At 51.1% G+C, this 20,112-nt stretch overlaps 1 protein-coding gene across 2 annotated transcripts; it reads right to left on the reverse strand.

The window, feature by feature from the left end:
- Positions 1-59: 59 nt before the first annotated feature.
- Positions 60-19,534, reverse strand: SGK2 (serum/glucocorticoid regulated kinase 2). 2 transcript variants are annotated; one of them, XM_005443801.4, is made up of 15 exons: positions 19,258-19,534; positions 15,439-15,592; positions 9,845-9,914; positions 8,511-8,568; positions 8,055-8,104; positions 7,398-7,455; positions 6,722-6,805; positions 6,272-6,403; positions 5,283-5,395; positions 4,712-4,748; positions 4,076-4,162; positions 2,607-2,702; positions 2,181-2,336; positions 1,693-1,782; positions 60-1,470 (listed from the first exon to the last, which is right to left on the reverse strand). In XM_005443801.4, the coding sequence occupies exons 2-15, from the start codon at positions 15,488-15,490 to the stop codon at positions 1,315-1,317; spliced, it is 1,239 nt and encodes a 412-aa protein (XP_005443858.2). In that variant the 5' UTR covers positions 15,491-15,592; positions 19,258-19,534; the 3' UTR covers positions 60-1,314. The 2 variants fall into 2 exon arrangements, with proteins under 2 accessions (XP_005443858.2, XP_027667816.1); XM_027812015.2 differs by lacking the exons at positions 9,845-9,914; positions 15,439-15,592; positions 19,258-19,534 and adding an exon at positions 9,612-9,814.
- Positions 19,535-20,112: the final 578 nt, after the last annotated feature.

Genomic DNA, 20,112 nt, shown 5'->3' on the forward strand with positions numbered 1-20,112 from the left:
ACCTCCCGGCTTTCCTCACGCGCCCGCACCCTTAGACAGAGGGCAGAGAGGGAAGCACATCGGTGTATGCACTTTAATATAAACCATAGCAGATTCAGCATGTACAAGAGAAAAGTCTGATAAAAAAAAACAACCACAAACCAACATTGTTCCAGCGCAAGCTTCCCAACAGCGTGAGCACCACAACTTCTAGAAAGCCCCTTCTTTATCCCCGTGTTGCAGTTAGCCCCCTTTCTCCTCCTTGCAGCAACAAAACAGCTTTAAAAAGACAAAAAAGGGGGCAGTGACATACAACGAATACATCAGCATTTAAATTAAGGCAGAATAAATAACTTGTACATCAGTGATGCATTTTCAGGCAGGCGCTGGGGCGTGGAGCGCCGCTGCTGCTCTCCTCACACTCACACTGCGAGGGGCCGGTGCTGCCCGGCCTGCCCTGCCGCGGGTCCTGCTGGCACTGCCCTGCGCATCACCGCTGCCTGCTGCCCCGTGCTCCACATCATGCTCCTCACGTTACTGTTGGCGTGCCTCAGGCAAGTCACACACATGCTGTGAAAGGATCCCCCAGCCCAAGCAAGGTTTAGCCATAAGGTATTTTCCAACAATTCAACCTCTTCCCCACCCATTTTATCCAGGATTTTTCTCCCACACAGTGGCTCTTCCGTAACAGCTTCCTTGTTGCTTCAGCAGCATCCCAATCCTGGACCAGAGAGATGATCCGCTCACAAGCACAGCTTGGGATTTACAGCCCTGCAGCTGCCCTTGGAGCAACAACCAGATAGTTTCTCAGCCCAGGATGAGTAGCTTAAATGGCACCGTCCACTTCAAGGACAAAAGCTATTGCTCTTGGAAGTGTGAAGAGTTTCCCTCTCTTAGTGGGAAGGCAAAGCAGTTGGACGTAGCTGGGTAGTTAGCTCCACCAAAAAAAAAAAAAAGTGGCCAGTTACAGGGACATGGCTGTTAATGTGAATGATGGTACATACCGCAACCATAAATACAACCACAGAGTGAATACAATTCTGCCAAGTAGCACAAGACACTCGGGGGCGCTGGGGATAGTGGTGGGGGTGGTGTGGAAATCATAATTGGTGTCCCACTTTCCCTGCCAGTGGAACAGTCCTTTAGAGGGACATCCACCAAACAGCAAGTTAAGAGCTTTGTTCCATTCCAGCCAGTTAGTATATTAGTCCCAATTTCATTAAACCATGAGCAAAAGGACATTACCAATCCTTTCCAAAAAAAAAAAAAAAAAAAAAGAAAAACAAACATAAAACCGTTTAGTTAAAATCTGGCTTCTGAAAGCCTTTATAAAACCTAGATGCCCTCTTCAGCTGGTGCATAAGAAAATCCTAAAAATGCATCTGAGGCACTGGAGCTGCTGGCTGCTAGGTCAGGCGTGTGGGTGATGGAGGCGGAGATCGCTTCTTGGGTGAACTCTGGATCAAAGTGTCGCAGATCAGCTGGACCAGCCTAAGCCAAAGAGCATACGCATGGTCACGTGGAGTGAGCAGACCCCAACCAACTGCTTATGTTCAGGTATTCTAACACAGCTGCTCTTCCAACAGAGTTCTCACCGCTGCGTTTGCAGTTCCTAACCTGCACTGCAGCAATGCCCAGTGCCCACACAAGACATCTGGAGAGCATTCCTTTTGTAACGCTGTAAACCAGATACCAACAGAAATACCCACTTACCACATTGGGGTTGAATGGAGGAGTAATCCTCTTGTGGTACAAGTCATCCCAGTTTATTGGGCTGAAGAATACATGGTTCTTTATCTCAAGCTGCATAGAAAGCAGGGGGAGAAAGAGTCAGTCTTCTGCCAACCCTCCTTTTCCAGCACCTGCCAGCTGGTTTCATACCATTAGGTGTTTGGAGCAAGACTTAGAGCTACTGCATGTTCATATAGGGGCCATGTAGCAAATCTTTAATACATGAGGGTCACAGTCCAGTAATCCCTTGAAGGGACATGAAACCATCACGCATTGCTGTCCTAACTTGTCACCACACCTTTCCCTTTGGAAATTCAGGTCAACTCTATATGCCTCTTTTAGGAGATTGGAGAGACATCAAATTGCATGCAAAGCTTTTTCACAGGGCATGCTGTTATCATGAAAGAAAGGCCCTGAACAGAAAAGTTTCCTATCCCTCCTCCCTCCTGATTGTAAGGGGGGCCACCTACAAAGTCTGTCTTGGCCCCCAGCCTCCTCTTCTGGTCCTTGTGGAGGAGTCCCTGGAGGATGTCACAAGCTGCCACAGTCTTGCTTCCTTGGATCTGGAGTGGCTTGTGCAGAATGTTGTCATACATCTGAGAGACATCCCGGCTGTAAAAAGGAGGCTATTTTGAAAGAGAGAAGAAACAGCCAAGTAAGACATGAGCTACCATAAGGAACCTCACATCACAGGTCAAAACGAGTCCTGCAGTGAGCAGATGAGGGAGACCTGCTATATTGCTGTGTTCAAAAGGGCGATGGTATGACTTAACCAGGTCATCCGATTCAGGATTCAGTGGTCTGTCAGGTACCACGTGAACACCCAACCAACCTCACACCACAACTTTTGAAAATTCTCCACCATGTAAAGCAAACCAGACTGCTTCCAAACTTACCAGTCCAAACAGCATTTCATAGAGGACAGCTCCTAGGCACCACCAGTCTACTGTCCTGTCATATGGCTGCTTCTTTAGCACCTCAGGAGCCAGGTACTGGGAAGAGCCAGAAGCAAATAATTGAGTCAAATTACAAAAGGAAGGGCTCTGCCCTCATAAGTATGCAAAGCTGGCTGTAGTTCAAGCTGAGCAAACGCATTAGGAAGCACACAGATGCATTTTGACTGTTCTTTTATAGACTTTCCACTTGCTTCAGAGCTATGGGTTTGAAAGACACCTACTGAAACCCCCAACATGTTTTTCTGGGCTACAGAAGTTTCTCCTCTTACAGAGGACTTGTACAAGGATCTGCCACCCACAACAACTCAACCAGCACACCTGTCCTGCATTGACACGTTACACCTCTAAAAGGCTTCTGTGGTTTTAAGAAAGCTGCAGTTTTTCATCCCACTAAGTCTGTTCAAAGCAGCAAAACTACCAATAACCACCACTAAGGAGCAACACACAAGAACTCAAGCAGCCTGCAGAACAAGCAGCACATCAAGCCTGGTCTCCCACAGGATTGTCTCTGTGTGCTGTCAGGCTCCCTTGTCTAGGGCAGGGGAAACAAAAAAACCACAAAAAACAGACACTCACCAAAACCCACAAAACAAAGCTCAAACATTCCTGCTTGGTTCATGCTGTACTGTTGCAATAAGTAGGTCCCCACTGAAAGCAAAGGGCTACCCCCAGGGAATTCCTGCACACTTCTACTGTGCTTGAATACTAAGAGGAATATACAGACCCTTCTCCAAGCTGTCCGAGGAAGGGCAGCAGAACAGCTGCATTACTAAGGCCACAGTGCTACCAAGATCCCCAGCTCAGTAAGAAGCAAGAAGAAAGCCTCCAAGGCAGCAGATTGGAGATGGGTTTTAGCAACACCCAGCTGAGGTGCATTGGAAAGAAGGCATTTCCTCCCCTCTGAGCAGTGCTCACATTCCAAAGGAGAGCCTGGTGCTCTCCTCCACACAGCGTGCTACACAGGAGCTGCAAAACAAGTACACAGAAGAGCCCAGCAAGGTCCCATGTATGTCAGTACCAGCAGGCTCCCTGTTCTGCAGCTCCAAGGTATCAGAGCAGGTAAACAGCCTGCTCATGGGCTGCCAGGGTCAAGGTTGTCTCCATAGTCACCTGGAACAGTCCCAGCTTCACAAGACTGGCCATTTCCAAGCACAGGGATCCCTGCCCCTCATAGCACAACAAATTTAGAGTACTAATCAGTTGCTACAGGTAAAATTCTCTCTCCTAGGTAGGGTAGGCCTTATCTGAACCCCAGCTTTAGGCTGACAGCCTCAAAGAGCCCGAGACGGTCTAATTCACAAAGCCTGTATTTTGAGATGCTGAGCACCCATGTAAGTGAGATCCAGGGCTGCAAGTTTCTGAAGGCTTTCAGTCCCCAGATCACAGTGAAACCCCAGCACATGCCGTACCTCTGGAGTGCCACAAAAAGTAGAAGTTGTCTCCTCTTGCTCCATTCCTTCTTTGCAGAGTCCAAAGTCTGTCAATACTATGTGTCCCTAAAGAAGAGGGAGAAATTTCAGCTTGGCCTGCTCCTAGAGGAGACAGCATTTCCCTTCACATTGCATCTCATATAGTGTTTAGTTCCCCACTGCTCATCTGTTTCCCCTCCCTCACCTTCTAGGCATCCTATAGTACAAGTACAGGAGCTATAGAGAAAGAGTCTAGATTTTTTTTAATTTGTCTACAACTGCATAGCAATTAAGAGATTCAGCACTGCTGTGCTTTGCCACTGCATTGTCCCAGAGCCAGTTGATACAGCAGTCACTATCAGAGTACCAGCAGTGACTTGCTTTTAGCACCCCTGATCCCTGACCACAAGTCAGGTCCCAGCTTTTGGGAATGAGGTGAGAGGGCTTCAAGCATGCAGTTCTGCAGAGGAACAGCTCACTCCCTCTTGCAGTACCTGCATGGAAATGCAGTGGTGCATACATACAAAATCTATGCAAGGAAATGAGCTATAGCCCAGCTTGCAGGACCATAGCCCTCTGTTTGTGGTCTTGATGCTTTTAAAGGCAGAAAGAAGACAGCAGGAGTTGTGAATATACCTGGCAATCCAGGAGAATGTTCTCAGGTTTTAAGTCCCTGCAAGACAAAGAGTGCTGTTTGAGCAGGTTTGGCCAGATATTTAGAAAAGCCAGATCGGAAACACCAGCAGCTAAGAACAGGAGCTAACAAAGCTTCCCAATCCAGTTCACCAAGACTTTCCCAAAGTGCAGGTTCCCATCACTGTGGGGTATCAATATACACACATGCAAACACAGAAAGGCTGCTCATACAGATCAGGTGTTAGCCTGCATTTCTATGCATAAATTGTTACTGAGAAAATTTCTTACCTATTGAGCTAGATTTATTTTTGGTATTTGCACTTAACCATTCTCTGTCCTTCCCACTATCAGGCTGGAAGTATTTACTGCCCATCAGGTCCCGTGCAGACCGTATCCCTCTTGCAGGATAAAGTGCCAGCAGCACATTGTCTTGTCTGGACTAGGATGTTCTTCAGCTACTCCAGTCCTACATTTTGCAGGGCCCTGGTGAAGCCCTTTCCCTCCCCAGCACTGCACACAGCCTGGCTGGGCAGGCTACATGCCCCTGCTCTCCCCAGCAGATGTACCTTACCTGTAAATGATGTTTAAAGAATGCAGGTACCCAATTGCACTAGCAACTTCTGCAGCATAGAATCTGGCCCGGGGTTCACGGAAACAGCGCTCCCTTTGCAAGTGGAAGAAGAGCTACAGGCAGATGAGAAGGTTGATCATTTCTTCTCTAAAAAACTGAAGGATATCTGGAGCAAGCCTGAAGGCCAGCTACTCAAGCACAAACCAATTTGCAGCAAGTGACACATGAACAGCACCAAATAAGCCCTAACCACGTTACCTTGAGCAATCTAAACACATTTGTAGAAGTTGCTTCATTTGTCCTCCTCTTACATCACAATCTCACTTAAGAATTCATTCCCCAGAACACTGTTATCTGCTGATCTAGTTAAAAAAAAATCCTAAAAAGAAGTTTATTAGAACTATTATAAAATTAGGATTGCTACATCCCACAAGCTGATTATAGTGGTAGTATGGCCATGACAAGTGGCATGCAGAGATCTGAACCCACTAAGATCCCCAATATAAAATCTCTTTAGGCAAGACATTCATGTTAACAGTATCTCCCAGCCAGTTTCAGAGAGCACAGAAAAAGACAGCTGAAAAAAGTGAGCATCTACAGGACAGAAAGTTGTTTAGCAAACTGCAATGACCTCACCCAAGCACTGGACTAGGACCCAGAGCTGCCTCACTAGTGGGTTTTCCCTAAGACTCACCAACATCTGTATTTCCCATATTCTCCATAGGATTTTAAGATTCCCCTAACACACACTTTTCTCAGCATCCTTGCCTTGGGAATCATCTGACTCTGGTCAGCCAGCAAGATCTTCATTCAATTTACAGGTGAGATAGCATGCCAGCCACTCCTGGCTGGTCTTTCCCAGCAGTCAAAACAGCATTATACTTCAACATCATTATCTTCTGACAAGAAACAATTTTTGGCAATAAAAGCAGCATGTGTGGGAAGGACCAAACAGAGGATTGAAATAAAGCCTGTAAGTGTGCACTCACCTCCCCTCCATTTACATAGTCAAGCACAAAGTAAAGCTTCTCTGAGGTCTGAAAGGAGTAATGGAGTCCCACAAGGAAAGGGTGCTTGACATTTTTCAGGAGCACGTTGCGTTCTGCCATGATGTGGTTTTGCTATCAAAAAGCAGGCAAGGTGTTAACATTTCTGGCAAGGGTCCAGTCCAGCCTCCTGTAGGGGCTCACTGCTGTTTTCAAAATGGGTGGCAGCTGGGAGCCCAAGAGGGTTATCTCCAGCCCCTGAAAGGGAAACACTCTCCTCTCTGACCAGATTCATCTCATTTCTTCTCCATGTTCCCATGGCAAGAGAAATCCATGTTTAACATGTGAGATGTCTACATGAATACCAGCCACAAGATACCTTGATTGTATTACCAGGATACCTTATACACGCTGACCACTATTCACAGAAGTAGCCAAGGAGAGCAGACATACCTCCTTTTTCTTCAGGATAGTTTTCTTATGCAAGACTTTCACTGCATAAAAAGTCCCATCACACTTGCGTTTGGCCAGGAGAACCTGCAACAGAAGGCCCTGGTCATGGGTTTCAGTCTCACCTTCTGCTCATGGTTGGCGTTTCCTCACAGAAGCTCAACACTCTTGTGAGTGATTATACAGAGTGTACAGCTACACAGGGTCAGGTACAAAGTTTTAAAGACCAAGCTCCAGCCCTCTTACTTCCCAGAACTTTCTCATTGCTGGAAAGAAGCACACAGCATCTCCACATCCATCCCTTACACACCCAATAGAAAATAGTTTTGGAGCATTTGGGGACAGTCCCATTTAAAGTGAATCCTTGCTATTTCACAAGATACAGATTTATCTCAAGATCTTTTGCCAGCTGAACAAGCCTGAAACTTATTTTGAATCAAGTACTTCTCCTTACCATCCCCACCCTGAACATAAAACACCTTACACTTCTGTCCTTAGAGAGACTGCAGGACAGCTCAAAGGACAGATGATGAAAACCCTATCTCAGGCTTCATCTGGTCTCAGCCCCACTGAGGCCAAACTCCCCAGGAAAGGTGCAAGCAAAGGACGCAGCTAGGCATGCTTTCTCTTTCCAAGCTGCCTCTGAAGAGCTACAGCCCACCTGTACAAGCCCACTTACTTTTCCAAAGCTTCCTTTGCCAATAACCTTCAGGAAGTCAAAGTCTGTTGGCTTGGCACTGTTGAGCAAGAATGGAACAAGTTAATGTTTCTGGGAGAAACACACACAACAGCAATGCTGCCATCAAAGCTGAGTTCCTTCTTGGAAACACAAGTGTTTGTGAAAGCGATTAGAGGGCACTGGACGGGTGACCCTCGCTCCCAGCCAGCTCGGGATTCGCACTGCACATGTCAGTGCGCCCAGCAGAGGAGGAGCAGTCCCTCAGCAACCCACCCGCTGAACACTGTGGCAAGTGAAAGCACCTGTCAGGACCAAGCAGCACCTTTGCAGGGAACAGTTTATCCCCATTTCCAGAGAAAGACAGTCAGGGAGCCAGCAGGGATGAGGAAGATCTTCCCTTACTACCTTTCAAGAGAGCTGTGACACAGCGCTGCAGGCATGGACAGGAGAGGATTGCTACCACAACAGGGATCAGCTCTAGCTGAATGTCTTGAAAACTATGCACCGGTGATACACATTGTATTAAAGGACAAGTAATGTAATTGTTGGGACTTTCACAGACACCACCCATGTGAGACACAGGGACCAACTGCATTCCCCTACCAGATCCCTTCAATGCGTGCTCCACACCCTACCTGGCTTTTGCAGGGAGCTTACTTTGGGTTTGCAGAAGGTCCAAGGTTGATGTTGTCAGTTGTGGCTGGAGGCTAGGGAAGATAACAATGTTAGTCACAAGGACCACGCTGCAGGTTGTGCTTTCCTTTCCTCAATACAGCATCACTTGCACAGAGCCATTGGTAAGCACCCATGAGCAAGAGACACAATGGATGCTTTGGCAAACTTTTAACTGATGGTGGAATAGTTTGGGTTGGAAGCAACCTTGAAGATTATCTTCCCCTCCCCAGACTCCGGGAGCATTATGCCTCTTCCAAAAGGCTATGTTGGGCCTCTCTGCTCTCCTTTTTCTTCTCCCAGCATCACCCACAGGGACAAGGCAGCAGTAAGACTCCCAGCAGGCTAACACAGGATCTCCTCCTTGCTTTTTCTCCTACAGGCACCAGCCCCTCTCCATCCCAAAGGTAAGAACTTGCTGGCTCAGAGCCATGGTCTCACCTGGGTGCTTTTGTCTGGGCTCCGGGAACGATCCATTAGAAGAGCAACTCGTTCAGCACTTGGGAAAAGAAGAGTAAGCCAGTATTGAAAACAAAATCCAAGAGAGAAACAGCTTCACACCATAACTCAGCAGGGACCAGTGCAGACCCCAGTGTGTGCTCTCCTCCATCACGGCAAGCCTCAGCTGAATTCCCCAGCTACCCCCTTGGTAGCACTGCTACTCCCAAGGGGTGGGGGTGCACATGCTCTGGGGGAGGCAGGGGACAGCAGGTGCATACTGACAGATGGAGGGGGAAAACGTTCATGGGTGCACAAGTGATTCAAAGAAGCACAAGCAGATTAAATGGTACAGTTAGCCCTTGATTTGCAATAGCAGAAACTAGGCAGGGCACCAACATGTGAAGACCAGTACAGCCCCAGCAGCAGCACAGCATCAGGGCCAGACAAGATTGCAGCCCTCCTGGCTATGGCCAGCCCCCTCTCCAGGCAGATGCAGCCCCCAGCCCATTGCATAGGGATGCTGCAGCCCAGCAAGTGTCCCCACAGGGAGCCAGGGGAGTCCAGCTGGGTCTGACCACCACATGCCTTCCAGGCTGGCAGCAGACAGAGGCCATTCCCCCAGGCCAGGGCAGATCAGGGCAGTTTGGGGCTGTTGATGTTGCAGAGGAAAGGGGCTGGCCCGTACTCTGTGGGCAGAGGCATTAACACACAGGGCTCTCATCCAGGCAGCACAGCTGCTGCTGGGACTGGAGGTGCTGGACTTGAACATCAACACTTGTTGGTTCAGATCCACCCTGCTTGGGCATCACTGGGGAGGGATGGGTCCTGCCACCCCAGGGATTCCTCCCTTTGGTTTTAAAGGCTCCCCCACTCTCCTTGCAAAAGTTGGGATTAAAAAGATGACAGAAGGTGGAGTGGGGGGAGGCAGCTCTGTTCCCTTCTTCCCAGTCCCAGAGAGCTTCTTCCATTCCCCCCTCAGCCCCACCAAGCTCTCACACACCACAGGGAGGCTCCGAAGGCTCTCATCCCCCCAGCCACCCTCTGCTGTGCCCCTTCCAAAAAGGGGGCCCGAAGTTCCCACTGGCCTCCCACACATCTCACCTGCGGGTGCTCCCTCTCTCCGCCCCCACACACTGTCAGGCACAGACCCCCGGCCATCCCGGAGCCGCCCATGGCAGGAGATGCTGGGAGGCAGCGGGTGCTGGCAGCTCTCCCTGGGGACTGCCCACATCTGGCCGGTGCCAGCCAGCTCCATTCACCGCCGGGCCAGCACGGGGGTTATCAGGCTGAGCTTTTAAAGGGCTCTCATCCCACTGGGAGGTTTTCATACTCACTACGAGCAGAGCCTGGAGCCGGACGCCTTGAAGGTTTGTCCTATCCTCTCACGGCCGTGCTTGATGAGTTCTGCAAGGAAAGTTGGAGCACCGAAGCAGATTAGCTGGCAGCATGATTTCAAGTGCACAGAGGCACGTTTGTTCTTCACTGACCTTGCTCTTCTCTCCACAGCTGCCCTCCTCCCACTTCCACCCACGTACAAAAATAACCAGGAAATTATAGGAACCAGGACAGCTCCCCTCCCAGCCCTGCCAGGAGCCCTCAATAGCTCACAGGATGGGGATGAGTGCCACAAAACAGACACTCTCTCCCATGGCAGAGGGGACTCAGGCTAAAGCAACCCCGTCAAGCCTCCCTGAGCCACCCCTTGGTCCCCAGGAGGGACAAGGAGTGTGCTCATAAGGACGATGTTGTACTGGAATACGTCACACACTTGGCACATCCACTGCCCCTTTCATTCAGGACTCTGAGTAATTAGGGACATGAATGAAACCTTTCAGGGCCCTGCAGGAGGTAAGCCAGCACACACACATCGCAGCAAGTAAGTGACTTGCCCAAGGACACAGCCAGTGCCAGAAGCTGGGATTCCCACCACAGAGCATCCCTCATGCTCAGCTGTGCAGGCAGTTGCCACCACCCATCATCATCACCACCTCTCCCTTCACAAAGAGGCAAAGTCCTGAGCCTGCTCCCTAGCGCACAGGCCGAGCAAAAGAAAACCCTGGGAAGGCAACGTCTATGGAGGAGTTCCTTGTTTTGCTTAGGAGTAAATAACAAAAATATTTGAAGACTCAGTTTTACTCCCTGGCTCTGCCCTAGTTTTACTACTGGAGGGAAATAAAGAATTAAAACAGTCACAAAAACATACACTTTCCACTGCTTTCCCTAAAAAAAGAAAGGGGGCCTTTGTAGACACAAGCAAGTTGTCATCCTGGAATAGCTCTTCTACAGACCAAGGAATTGGCAGCACCAACTGCCAGAGCCCAGGCAAGGAGTTTGTAGGACAACAACAAGTTTTGAGGTAAACACAAGCCCATTTAGAGAACCCTTCCTGCATGGGTCTTCAGATCTGCCAGGTGGAGGGACCTGCACGCTCAGGAGAGCCACTGAACCAGGCTCCACCAGTGATCCTGGGATCTGGGTGCGTATCTGATGAGGACCCGAAAAAACAGGCTGTGGTTTCAGAGTCTCCGAACAGATAAGAAAGGAAAAACAGAAATTTAAAGCGAAACCCACAAACCACTCAGTGAGAGAGCTTACAACATCAGGCTGGTCCGAGACCCTGACCTTGTCCGATACTTTGCTCTGCAGCAGGTACAGAGCCTGTCCCAGCAGGCACCCACCGGCAGGGACAGCACGCAGGCAGCACCCAGACGGATCAATCCCCATCCCCTCCCACTGGGCATAGTCCTTATTTCCCTGACAGTCTGGCTCTCCCTGGCTCACTGAGGTCTACTGAAGGTCATCCAACACCTGCCTTGGGGCTGCACCTGTCCCACAGGCTGCTAGACAGGCTGGCCAGGTACCACGGTCACAGCAGAGGGATGTCAGCCCTGCTGCCTTGGCACAGGCGACACTCACGGCTCAGGGCAAGGGAGGAGGTTGGCACAGGGGATGGTGAGAGCTCACAGGTATGTGTAACAGGCCCCAGGCTGCAAATGGCAGCAGCAGATAGAGGAGCCAGGGCTCCCACCCCTTACCACAGCAACCCAACCAAGCCCACACAGTTACCACCTCGCTCCTGCTCCAAACAGGTGACACAGCCTGTTCCCTACAAACCTGAACCCCCACAAGCTTGGGTTTGGCCCCACGGTCTGTCAGTGGCAGCATACACTGTTCTGATCTCAGACTCGGGGAGGGGGTATAACAACTCGGGCACAGGTGGACATGTCACAGCTTGGGCACCTTGGAGCACACAGGCCAGCCACAGACACACCTCCACCTGGCCTGGAGGCATTTGCTGGCAGCGCAGGATGCAGGACAAGTCCCTGACTTGCTCTGAGGGGCTTGGACAAGGCTGCTTTAGCAAGGTCTCCACAGCCTGCAGTTAGGCAGCAGCCTCTTCCAGGGCCACAGCCTGTTCATGCTTCCCCCCACCAGCCCCGTTCTGCTCCACTGCTTCTTTGCTGGAAGTGAAGCTACGCAACAAGTCCCTGCTGACCAAGGGCAGTGCTTTCCAACAAAGCTATTGCATTTAATGTATTTGCTCTGAGGCAAGAGTCTCTCTCATCGCACTGAAGTACCACACACGTTTGTAGAATACATACGTCCTCATCCTGTATCCTTTTCTATTCAGGCTCAGAGCCACCTTGCCCAGCCTCAGTCCACCTTCAAAGCCAGGTTAGTTTTTGGTTTAAATCTCCTGATCAGTCAAACTGGCTTTTCCTTATCACTAACAAACCCTACTCCCCCTAAAGCACAAAGATTTCTGAGTGCACACATGCTGAACAACAGAATCAGAAATAGGTCACGAAAATACGCTGGAATCCTTGGTTATACATGCCCGGCTGCATCCCTCCTTGTGCCTGCTGGGGCAGCAGGAACGCTCTAGGCTTGGCCAGGGCCACAGAGAGCATCAGCAAGCAAGTCTAGGAGTTTCCTGATACGATGTGACTATCACACACTCAGAACACAACACACTGCACCGTATCACCACCACCACTGCCCCCCTCCCCAAAGACCATTTCACCCCCAACGCGCAGGCCAGAGGCATCCCTCAGGCAGCACGCACCCACTTGGCCAACACAAAGCTACTACTTACAAGTTGGAGCAGTTCATACAGCTAAATCTCCCCCCACCAAACATCCCTCGGTAACATACATTTTCTTCCCAGCACAGCACAAGCAGCTCCTTCTTCCTTCAACAGTTCTGCCAGCGGTGACCCACATTCCCATGCTAGCCCAGCGTTATTTGCTACAAACACATTACTAATGCAACGCATACCTTGCACGGAAAGGCAACCTCATAGACTCGTCATCTGCAAGCTGCCTCCCACCCTCTTCCCTGATGTCACCGCTCTCAGCATCGTTCCCTACCTAACCTAGATTGCAAACCCCTCCGAGCAAGTGCCTCGTCCTCTCCTGCTCTAGGAAGGGCTAGTTGCCAGCATGCGGAGGCAAGGAGGCCTGGCAGGCTGTCACTGGGATAGCAGGTGATGTTTTGGAGGCAGCACAGGGTTTGGAGGGGCAAGGTTGAGAGAGGGGCACCTAAGGCAGCCCACAGCTTTTGTCCCTCGCAGGGGCTGCACAGGGTGTAAGGGGGAGATGCCCCAGTTTCAGCTCAGAGAAGGAGCATAGGGAGGGGCAGGAAGGAGTATTCCTGCAAACACATGCTTTTCCTCAATAAAGGAGGAAAAAAAATCCAATAAAAACCCACGGAACTCAAGCTTTCCTCTGCTACAGATGCAAGAGAGAGCTCCAGGCCAGCACTGAACTCCACTTTCATTCCCATTGAGACATTATAGCATGCAGCTAATCCAGGAAGAGGTTAGGAACGACTTTAAAAGACTTCTTCACTTGGGGAAGCTTTCTTAGCTACCCTCTGCAGAGCTTCTGCTTTGCCCAATTTTCTCTTGCAGACCCTTTTCCCTACACCCCAGAGAGACTGCATAGCAAGGCAGGAGCCCCAGCCAAGCAGCCCTGGCTCTGAGCAAGCTGGAACCCACATTACAAACAACCCTTTGGATTTTGGGGGAAAAACTACATGCAAGGCTGAAAGAAAACAGCAGGTGGCTAAAAGCTTGCAGCATTTTTTGCAAAAAATAACCCCATGAAAATAGAGAACAAAGCATTAAACACACCTGGGAGCACCTCTACAAGCAGAGGCTGCGTCCTGATGCATGGGAAGCAGCCCACAGCCAGCGAGCACAGAGACCCCTCGGTCCCCATCCCCACACCAGCCCCCTCTGCCTCTGGCTGTCCTGGCAGAGCAGAAGCCCCAGGCGCTTTCCTAAATCTCAGAGGGGAATAGCTTTGCTTCCTGCAGCACTTCATTTAGCCTGTGAACACAAACACCCCCACCCTCCCAAGGTAACCATCCCACTGCTGGCTCACTTACAGCCCTTTAAAGAGAGCAGGAAAAGCTGATCAGCTGCAAAAAATGAAGAGACACCTGCTAGATATACCCAAGGAGTGAGAATTTAGGTAGGGGTGGTAGTTTTGGATGAGGAGGGAGCGGTCTGGGTGGTGGGTTGGAGCAAATTATACCCTGGCAGGCATCTCAGGTGTTCAGAACAACTTTTTACACATTAGTAAGCTGAAAATTTGTCTCCTGTCCTGTGGTGGGGAGGAAGGTCATGGCTGTCATTTCGTTCAGGTCAAACCCAGAAGAAGTTGCTCCTTCCCATGTCCTCCACTAACCCAGGAAGACTGCAGCCCAGGGTAGCCAGACTGGTGCTTTGCAGCAGTATTAAATGCAAACATAAACGTACATGGACAGGAAAACCTGGCATTGCAAGCATGCAATGATTTGAGAGAACAAAGCTAAGCTCTGAGAAAAGGGAAACATTGGAGAAGGGCTCTCTCTTCACTGAAAATAAAGCAATCGCTTTTTGCTTCCACTATAATTTCCTATAAAATCTCCCTGTGTGCAGCTGCAACAGGAGAAAAGCCATCTTACGGTGCAAGCTAAGGAGTAAGTGCAAGGCAGTAAAGGCAGAGGTCTGGGCAGCCTTCCCCAGGGGGAGCAGAGGGGCTGATCGCTGTGGGACAGGTCCCTAACCCCAGACTACAGCCACCCAGAGAAATGATCTGAAACACCTGATGTGCTCATTGCCATGTGTGATGAGAGGGGAAGCAGCATGTTGCTTGAAGTACTGTTCTGTCTCAGGTCAAAGCCTGAATTTTTTTGCTCAGCCAAAATCCTCAAGCTATTGGCATCATCAGCTTTTAAAAATATCTCCTATTATGTTTTGATTTTCTCCAGTTTTGCCTCTACTTGCATTGTAATGGTCAAGTTTCAAAATACTTTCAGCAGCTAATTTACATTTTCAAATCAATATCTCCTGCTTTTGTTCCTTTCAATAAAAAACTTGGTATTATCAACAAAATCTGCTTGATTTTATTTTCCATATAAAGGCATCTTTAATTAAAAACCCATTTTCTATTCAAAGGAGAGGAAGCAGAAGGATCCTGGAGGGAAAAGTTTTTACCAGCTAGAATGCATAAAATATCTAATCTGGAGTGCAGCCAGGAACAACAATAGATACCGACGGACAAAGCGAAGGTTGGGTTGGTTTTGCCCATCATGCCCCCTCCATCTGTAAGGGCTGCTGACACTCCAGGGCTGTGCACGCGCCAGGTGTAACTCAGGGCCAGGCGTGCAGCGTGAAGCTGCCGTCACCCCTGCACACAGCCACCTCCTGGGTCCTCTGTGGGTCCCACGGGAGCCGGGCTCTGTGCAGCCCTTGCTGGGAAGGGCAAGCCCTGGCTGTGGCATGAGCCAGGCTGGACCCCACCTGGAAGGTGTGCAGTGGGGCTCTGCCCTCTGCCAGCTGCCCAGCCGGTGGGAGACCTCCCTCTGTGGGGAAGCTTCCTCCGTGCCCTCGCCATCCCCAGGGGGTTAATGACACAGTGCCAGTCGGTGGGAGCATTACCCTTCGTCTTCCCAAGGGCGGTAGAGGAGGGCTCCATCCAGGCCATGTACATAAAAGCCAGACGAAGTAGTCCCTTCTCCTTAGGGCTGGGGCGAGAGCTCAGCGATGGGCAGCAGGCATCCTCGGGAAGCAGAGCGTGCAGATGTTTCTCCAGCTGCAAAGGTGAAGGGCACAGGAATCAGGCTAGAAACAAGCCCTCAGGCGCAGCGCTGGCTGCCTGCCAGCCAGGCATGGCTCTGGGATGTGGGGCTGGCTCCCTTTGTGGCACCTACCCAGTGCTCGGTCTGGCGGGGATCATTAGGGTGCTCTGCCACCATGCTAGTGTCCCTGGCTTTGCTTTGGGACACGCCTCTAAAGAGGGTTGGGACTGGCAGGTGGGGGGACACTGGAAGAGAGCTGAGTGGCACTGGTTGGCTGTTTGACTTCTGTACAGCAGAAGAAATTTACCCTACAACTGTAAAATTCACAGATTTCTGCTCTCGGGAAAGGATTTGGGTTTTGATGCTTTTGAGCACCTGAGACCCTATTCGTTGTCCCTGTACCCAGGGTGACTGCCCTGGCACTAGTGGCTCCCTGGCACAGGAGGAGACATTCCCTGGAAGCACAGGGACACATGGACCCCCAGTAAGTCCCCAGCATAGTGCAGATCCTCACTTGGGGGTTCAACAGCAGATGCCAGCGGGTGCCTGGGGAAGCTGCCGAGGGCTTTGCCCTGGCGACCCCCATGCATCTCCCTGGAGAGGTGTCCTGGGCCAGCGGTTGTCCCCGTGATGGAGGACATGAGTGGGACAGGTAGATGTGAGCAGGGTCAGGCTGCAGCGTGCTGCCCACCCAGGCTGCCCTCCCCTTGTGCCAGGGGTGAGGGTTTCCCCTTGCCCTGCCCCTGTGCACCCACAGTCATGGCCAGCAGCAGCTCCTGCCCCTTGCCCAGCACTGCCCCTGCCCCACGACAGGACACGTTAGTGCCATGTTGGAGGGGCTGCTGGATGTGGGAGCCCTTGCAGGGCACGTACATTAGATAGGCACACATCCCTGTGGCCACTGCAGGTGTGGCCATGCACCTCTTACACCCTTGGCCCATTCCCCTGCCCAGCACCCGCACACTCCTAAACACAATTTAAAATTTTAGTGAGGCTGGAGTCCTGCTGGTGTCAGGGTTGTGTTCTGCCAGCGTTGCTGGTCTTCCGTGCTGGGGCAGTGTTTCCCTGCCCTCCAGAGAGCACTTCTGTGCCAGGCAAACCTCTGGCTAGACCTGGGGGCAGAGGTGATGGGCAGCTGTTGGCCAATTTAACCCCTTCTGTGCACATCTCCTGACTGGGATGGACTTGGTCAGCTCATGGTAGGAGCAAGCCCTGGCCAGAAAAGGTGATTTTTTTCAGCTGCACTCGCACAGCTCAGAGCCTCCAGACATTGGCAGTGCTTGGAAGCATTTTCCTTTCCCTCCCGGGGGAGGAAAGCTGCCTTCACTCGCACAAGCCCTGTAGGGGGTCGAGGGCTGTGTGGTCCAGCTGAGCCTGGTCCCTGCCAGCAGAGCCAGCCCTGGCCAGTGCCACTCACCCCGGGAAAGCCACATTTGCACAGGTCCAGCCCGTTGTCTCTACATGCAGAGAGTACCCCTGTCTCTCCCTATTAAAATGTTTTATATGCAATGCATATATGCTATTTTATAGGGAAAGGTGTACTATTTTAATCTCCCCATCTGGCAATATCTGTAACCGTAATCATAAAAGTATTGCTGCAGTGGAAACACACAGTCCTGAGCAATTGTAATTGCAAGGAAGGGTCCAGATAAGATTAAAACAAATATTTCTCTAGAGAGCACAAAGCAAGTTTCCATCAACCTGCAGTGAAAGGTGACCTAAAATGTTTGACTATTCAGTTATCTCTGCTGGGTAAGGAATAGGATAGGATAGGATAGGATAGGATAGGATAGGATAGGATAGGATAGGATAAAAGCCTATTTCTTCATCTTAAGAGGATTCATGAAAGACTAAATAGACCACTGGTGACCACTGGGTTTGTTTAAATTATTTTTTTCTCTCTACATTTTTCTTTTAGCTTTAAAAAGCCAGGGCTCTGCCTCAGGCATTGCCTTTGATTTTGCCAAGGAGTCCCACATGGGTGCTGGGAAGTTTTGGTCAAAAAAGCCAAGAGGAGGCCACTTGGGGGCAAGTTTTTATTCCAAAGCACAGCTAAAGTGGGTTTGAGCAAATCTCGAGCGTTCTGTGCCTCCATATCTACAAATACGAACATGACAGAATGCTACTGGTCTCTTGTAAAGCCTCTATATCTGCAGAGGAATAAATGACTGGTCTTCCTATTGCCATTAAATTAGTTGGCTGGGACTTTTTTGCTTCCAAGTGCTTTTTAAGTGTAGGCACAGTCTCTGAATAAATAGCACAAAGCTGGAAGCAGTCTGACTCTAAGCAACCCTTCCTCTCCTGGCTGGCCAGCCTTGTCCTTGGGGAAGGTGCAATTTTCCTGCTTCCTCTCCTCCCCAGCAGGACTTCAGGATACATTACAGCCTATGTTTTAGAGCCTTTCTTAAAAGAAACCAGCTGTTTTTGGGGATGAGCACCTCTTTTCTCCTGCAGTGCAAGTCAGTCTGACATAGGGTGCACACTCAGGGCCACCACCCACGGCTCAAGCCCCAAGTGTGACCAGCCTGGCAGGGACAAGGGCAGAGAGGCAGTTTCCCAGCCGGATTGAGCAGGGCTTAACAGCTTGGAGACGGCTTGGAGAGCTGCACTGCCCGAAACCAGGCCCCTCACTGCTGGCACAGTGCTGGGTTCGTTAGGAAAGCTTGTCTCCCCTCTGCCCTGCTCCACCCCCATCCCATCCCTGAGAGCCGCCGACTCCAGCTCCACCGTATGGGATATATGTTTTTACCCCTTTTTATCTACATGCATGGGAAGCAACTGGGGCTGGCGCAGCTGGGGATAGTCTCTCCAGCACAGCTATATGTACTGGATGCAGTGGGCAGCCCAGTCCAAATTGGGCCAAGCACTGCTCCAGGCATTGTCAGGACCAGTGAGCCCCTGTGCAAGAGCGGCAGCTCTGCACTGAAATCTGCTGAGCCCGTCTCTGCTCCCCTGCTCTGGCACTGAGCAGGAACAACCCTCCCTGTCCTGCCAGCGAGGAGGTCAGGGATGCCCCGTTAGAGGGATGCTAGCACCCCTGAGCTTTGCCAGGCCAGCCTGGCTGCAGAGACACAGCCCAGAAGACCACAGCCAAAATGACCTGAAATTTCTGGTGCAAACCTCACCCTTCTGGTGCTGGCTGCAAAAGGCCAGTGCAGTCCAAGCCTCCTTTCCCTGTGCAGGTAGCTCAGGGACATGGACACACACATGGCTGGTCACCAGTTGCCTCTGCTGATCTGCCAGCTCCTGAAATTACCCAAGGTCAGAAACACTTGTGGCTGCTCCTAATGGGACCTAACCCAGGGAGGTGAGGGGCTGCGGACACAGCAGGGTGATGGAAGTTCCTTGTGATGGAAGTTTCCTGGGGAAGGCACAGTTAATGCAAGAAACCTTTCCACCTAGTACAGCATTTCCAGAGGGAGCAAGGAACTGTTCGTCTCCTCTCTGGATTCCTCCACAGGTGGGAAACAAACCCACTGCTGGAACTCAAATCCCCTCCACTTCTCGCTGCTGACCCTGAGCCAGATGCCTGGGGAGCAGCTCTCCTACGGGCCAGCCGGGTCCCTGGCAGCAAGGGACGAGTCCTTCACAAAACCCCCTGCTTTTCCCAAAGGGGTTCAGGACCTCATTAAGAGAAGGGAAGGTTGTGATCATCCCAGAGAAAGCAAATCGGCATTACCTGCACAGCGCGAGGCGTGGGGAGCTGGGCTCCTGGGCTCCGGCAGCAGAGCCGGCGGGCACTGCCCCACTCCAGCTGCGGGAAGCAGCATGTACCACTGTCCCTCCAGTTGTTTTTATTTTGACGATTCTGTCTGAAGGTCGAAGGAAAAGTCCGAAGGAGGAGCTTGTGGCAGGAAGTAAATGATTACCCTGCCAGCGCTCCCGAGGGGACCAAGGCACAGGGAGCTGGGGTGGGAGAGGAAAATCCCTCCTTGGGGGGATTAGAGGGCAGCTCACCGGCAGGGAAGTGCAAAGGGTCAGAACAAAGTGCTTTGTTCGCTGGAGGCTGTGCCAGGTCACATGCTGGGTCCTAGCAGAGGTAGTGAGGCATGGGTCACCTCCCAAACGCCAGCAAGACCTCCTGGATGTGGACACAACCCATTGCCCATCCACCACCAATCTGCGGAGCTTGCCAGCAAGGAAGGAGCTGGGCGATGTGGAGCCTTGTCCCCTGGCAGCACTGTGTCCGGGGCAACAGATCCAGGGACTTTTACATGTTTGAACTGTGCAGGCGTGACAGTCCTACAACCCCACTTCTGCCTCCTGTGTGACCCTCCCCTGGCTCCATCCTGGGCCACATGTACGTACAACAAGCACCTGAGCAGCCGGCAAGGACTGAACCCCATGGGCACATCAAAACTGAGGCCAGAGCAGCCCTCTGGGAGCCAAAATCGACTGCCCTCCATTCATGCCATCCCCTATTTGCTCCCTGTTCCTATCCCTAGGTGCCCAGCACCACTGATCACCACATCCCTGTGTGGGTGCCCAGATAAGGCTTTGATGGGTGTGTTGGTGGAGTCACTGGTGGACCCTC

The sequence above is a fragment of the Falco cherrug genome, chromosome 10 (assembly GCF_023634085.1).
Source record: "Falco cherrug isolate bFalChe1 chromosome 10, bFalChe1.pri, whole genome shotgun sequence".
In the NCBI taxonomy this organism is placed as follows: Eukaryota; Metazoa; Chordata; class Aves; order Falconiformes; family Falconidae; genus Falco; species Falco cherrug.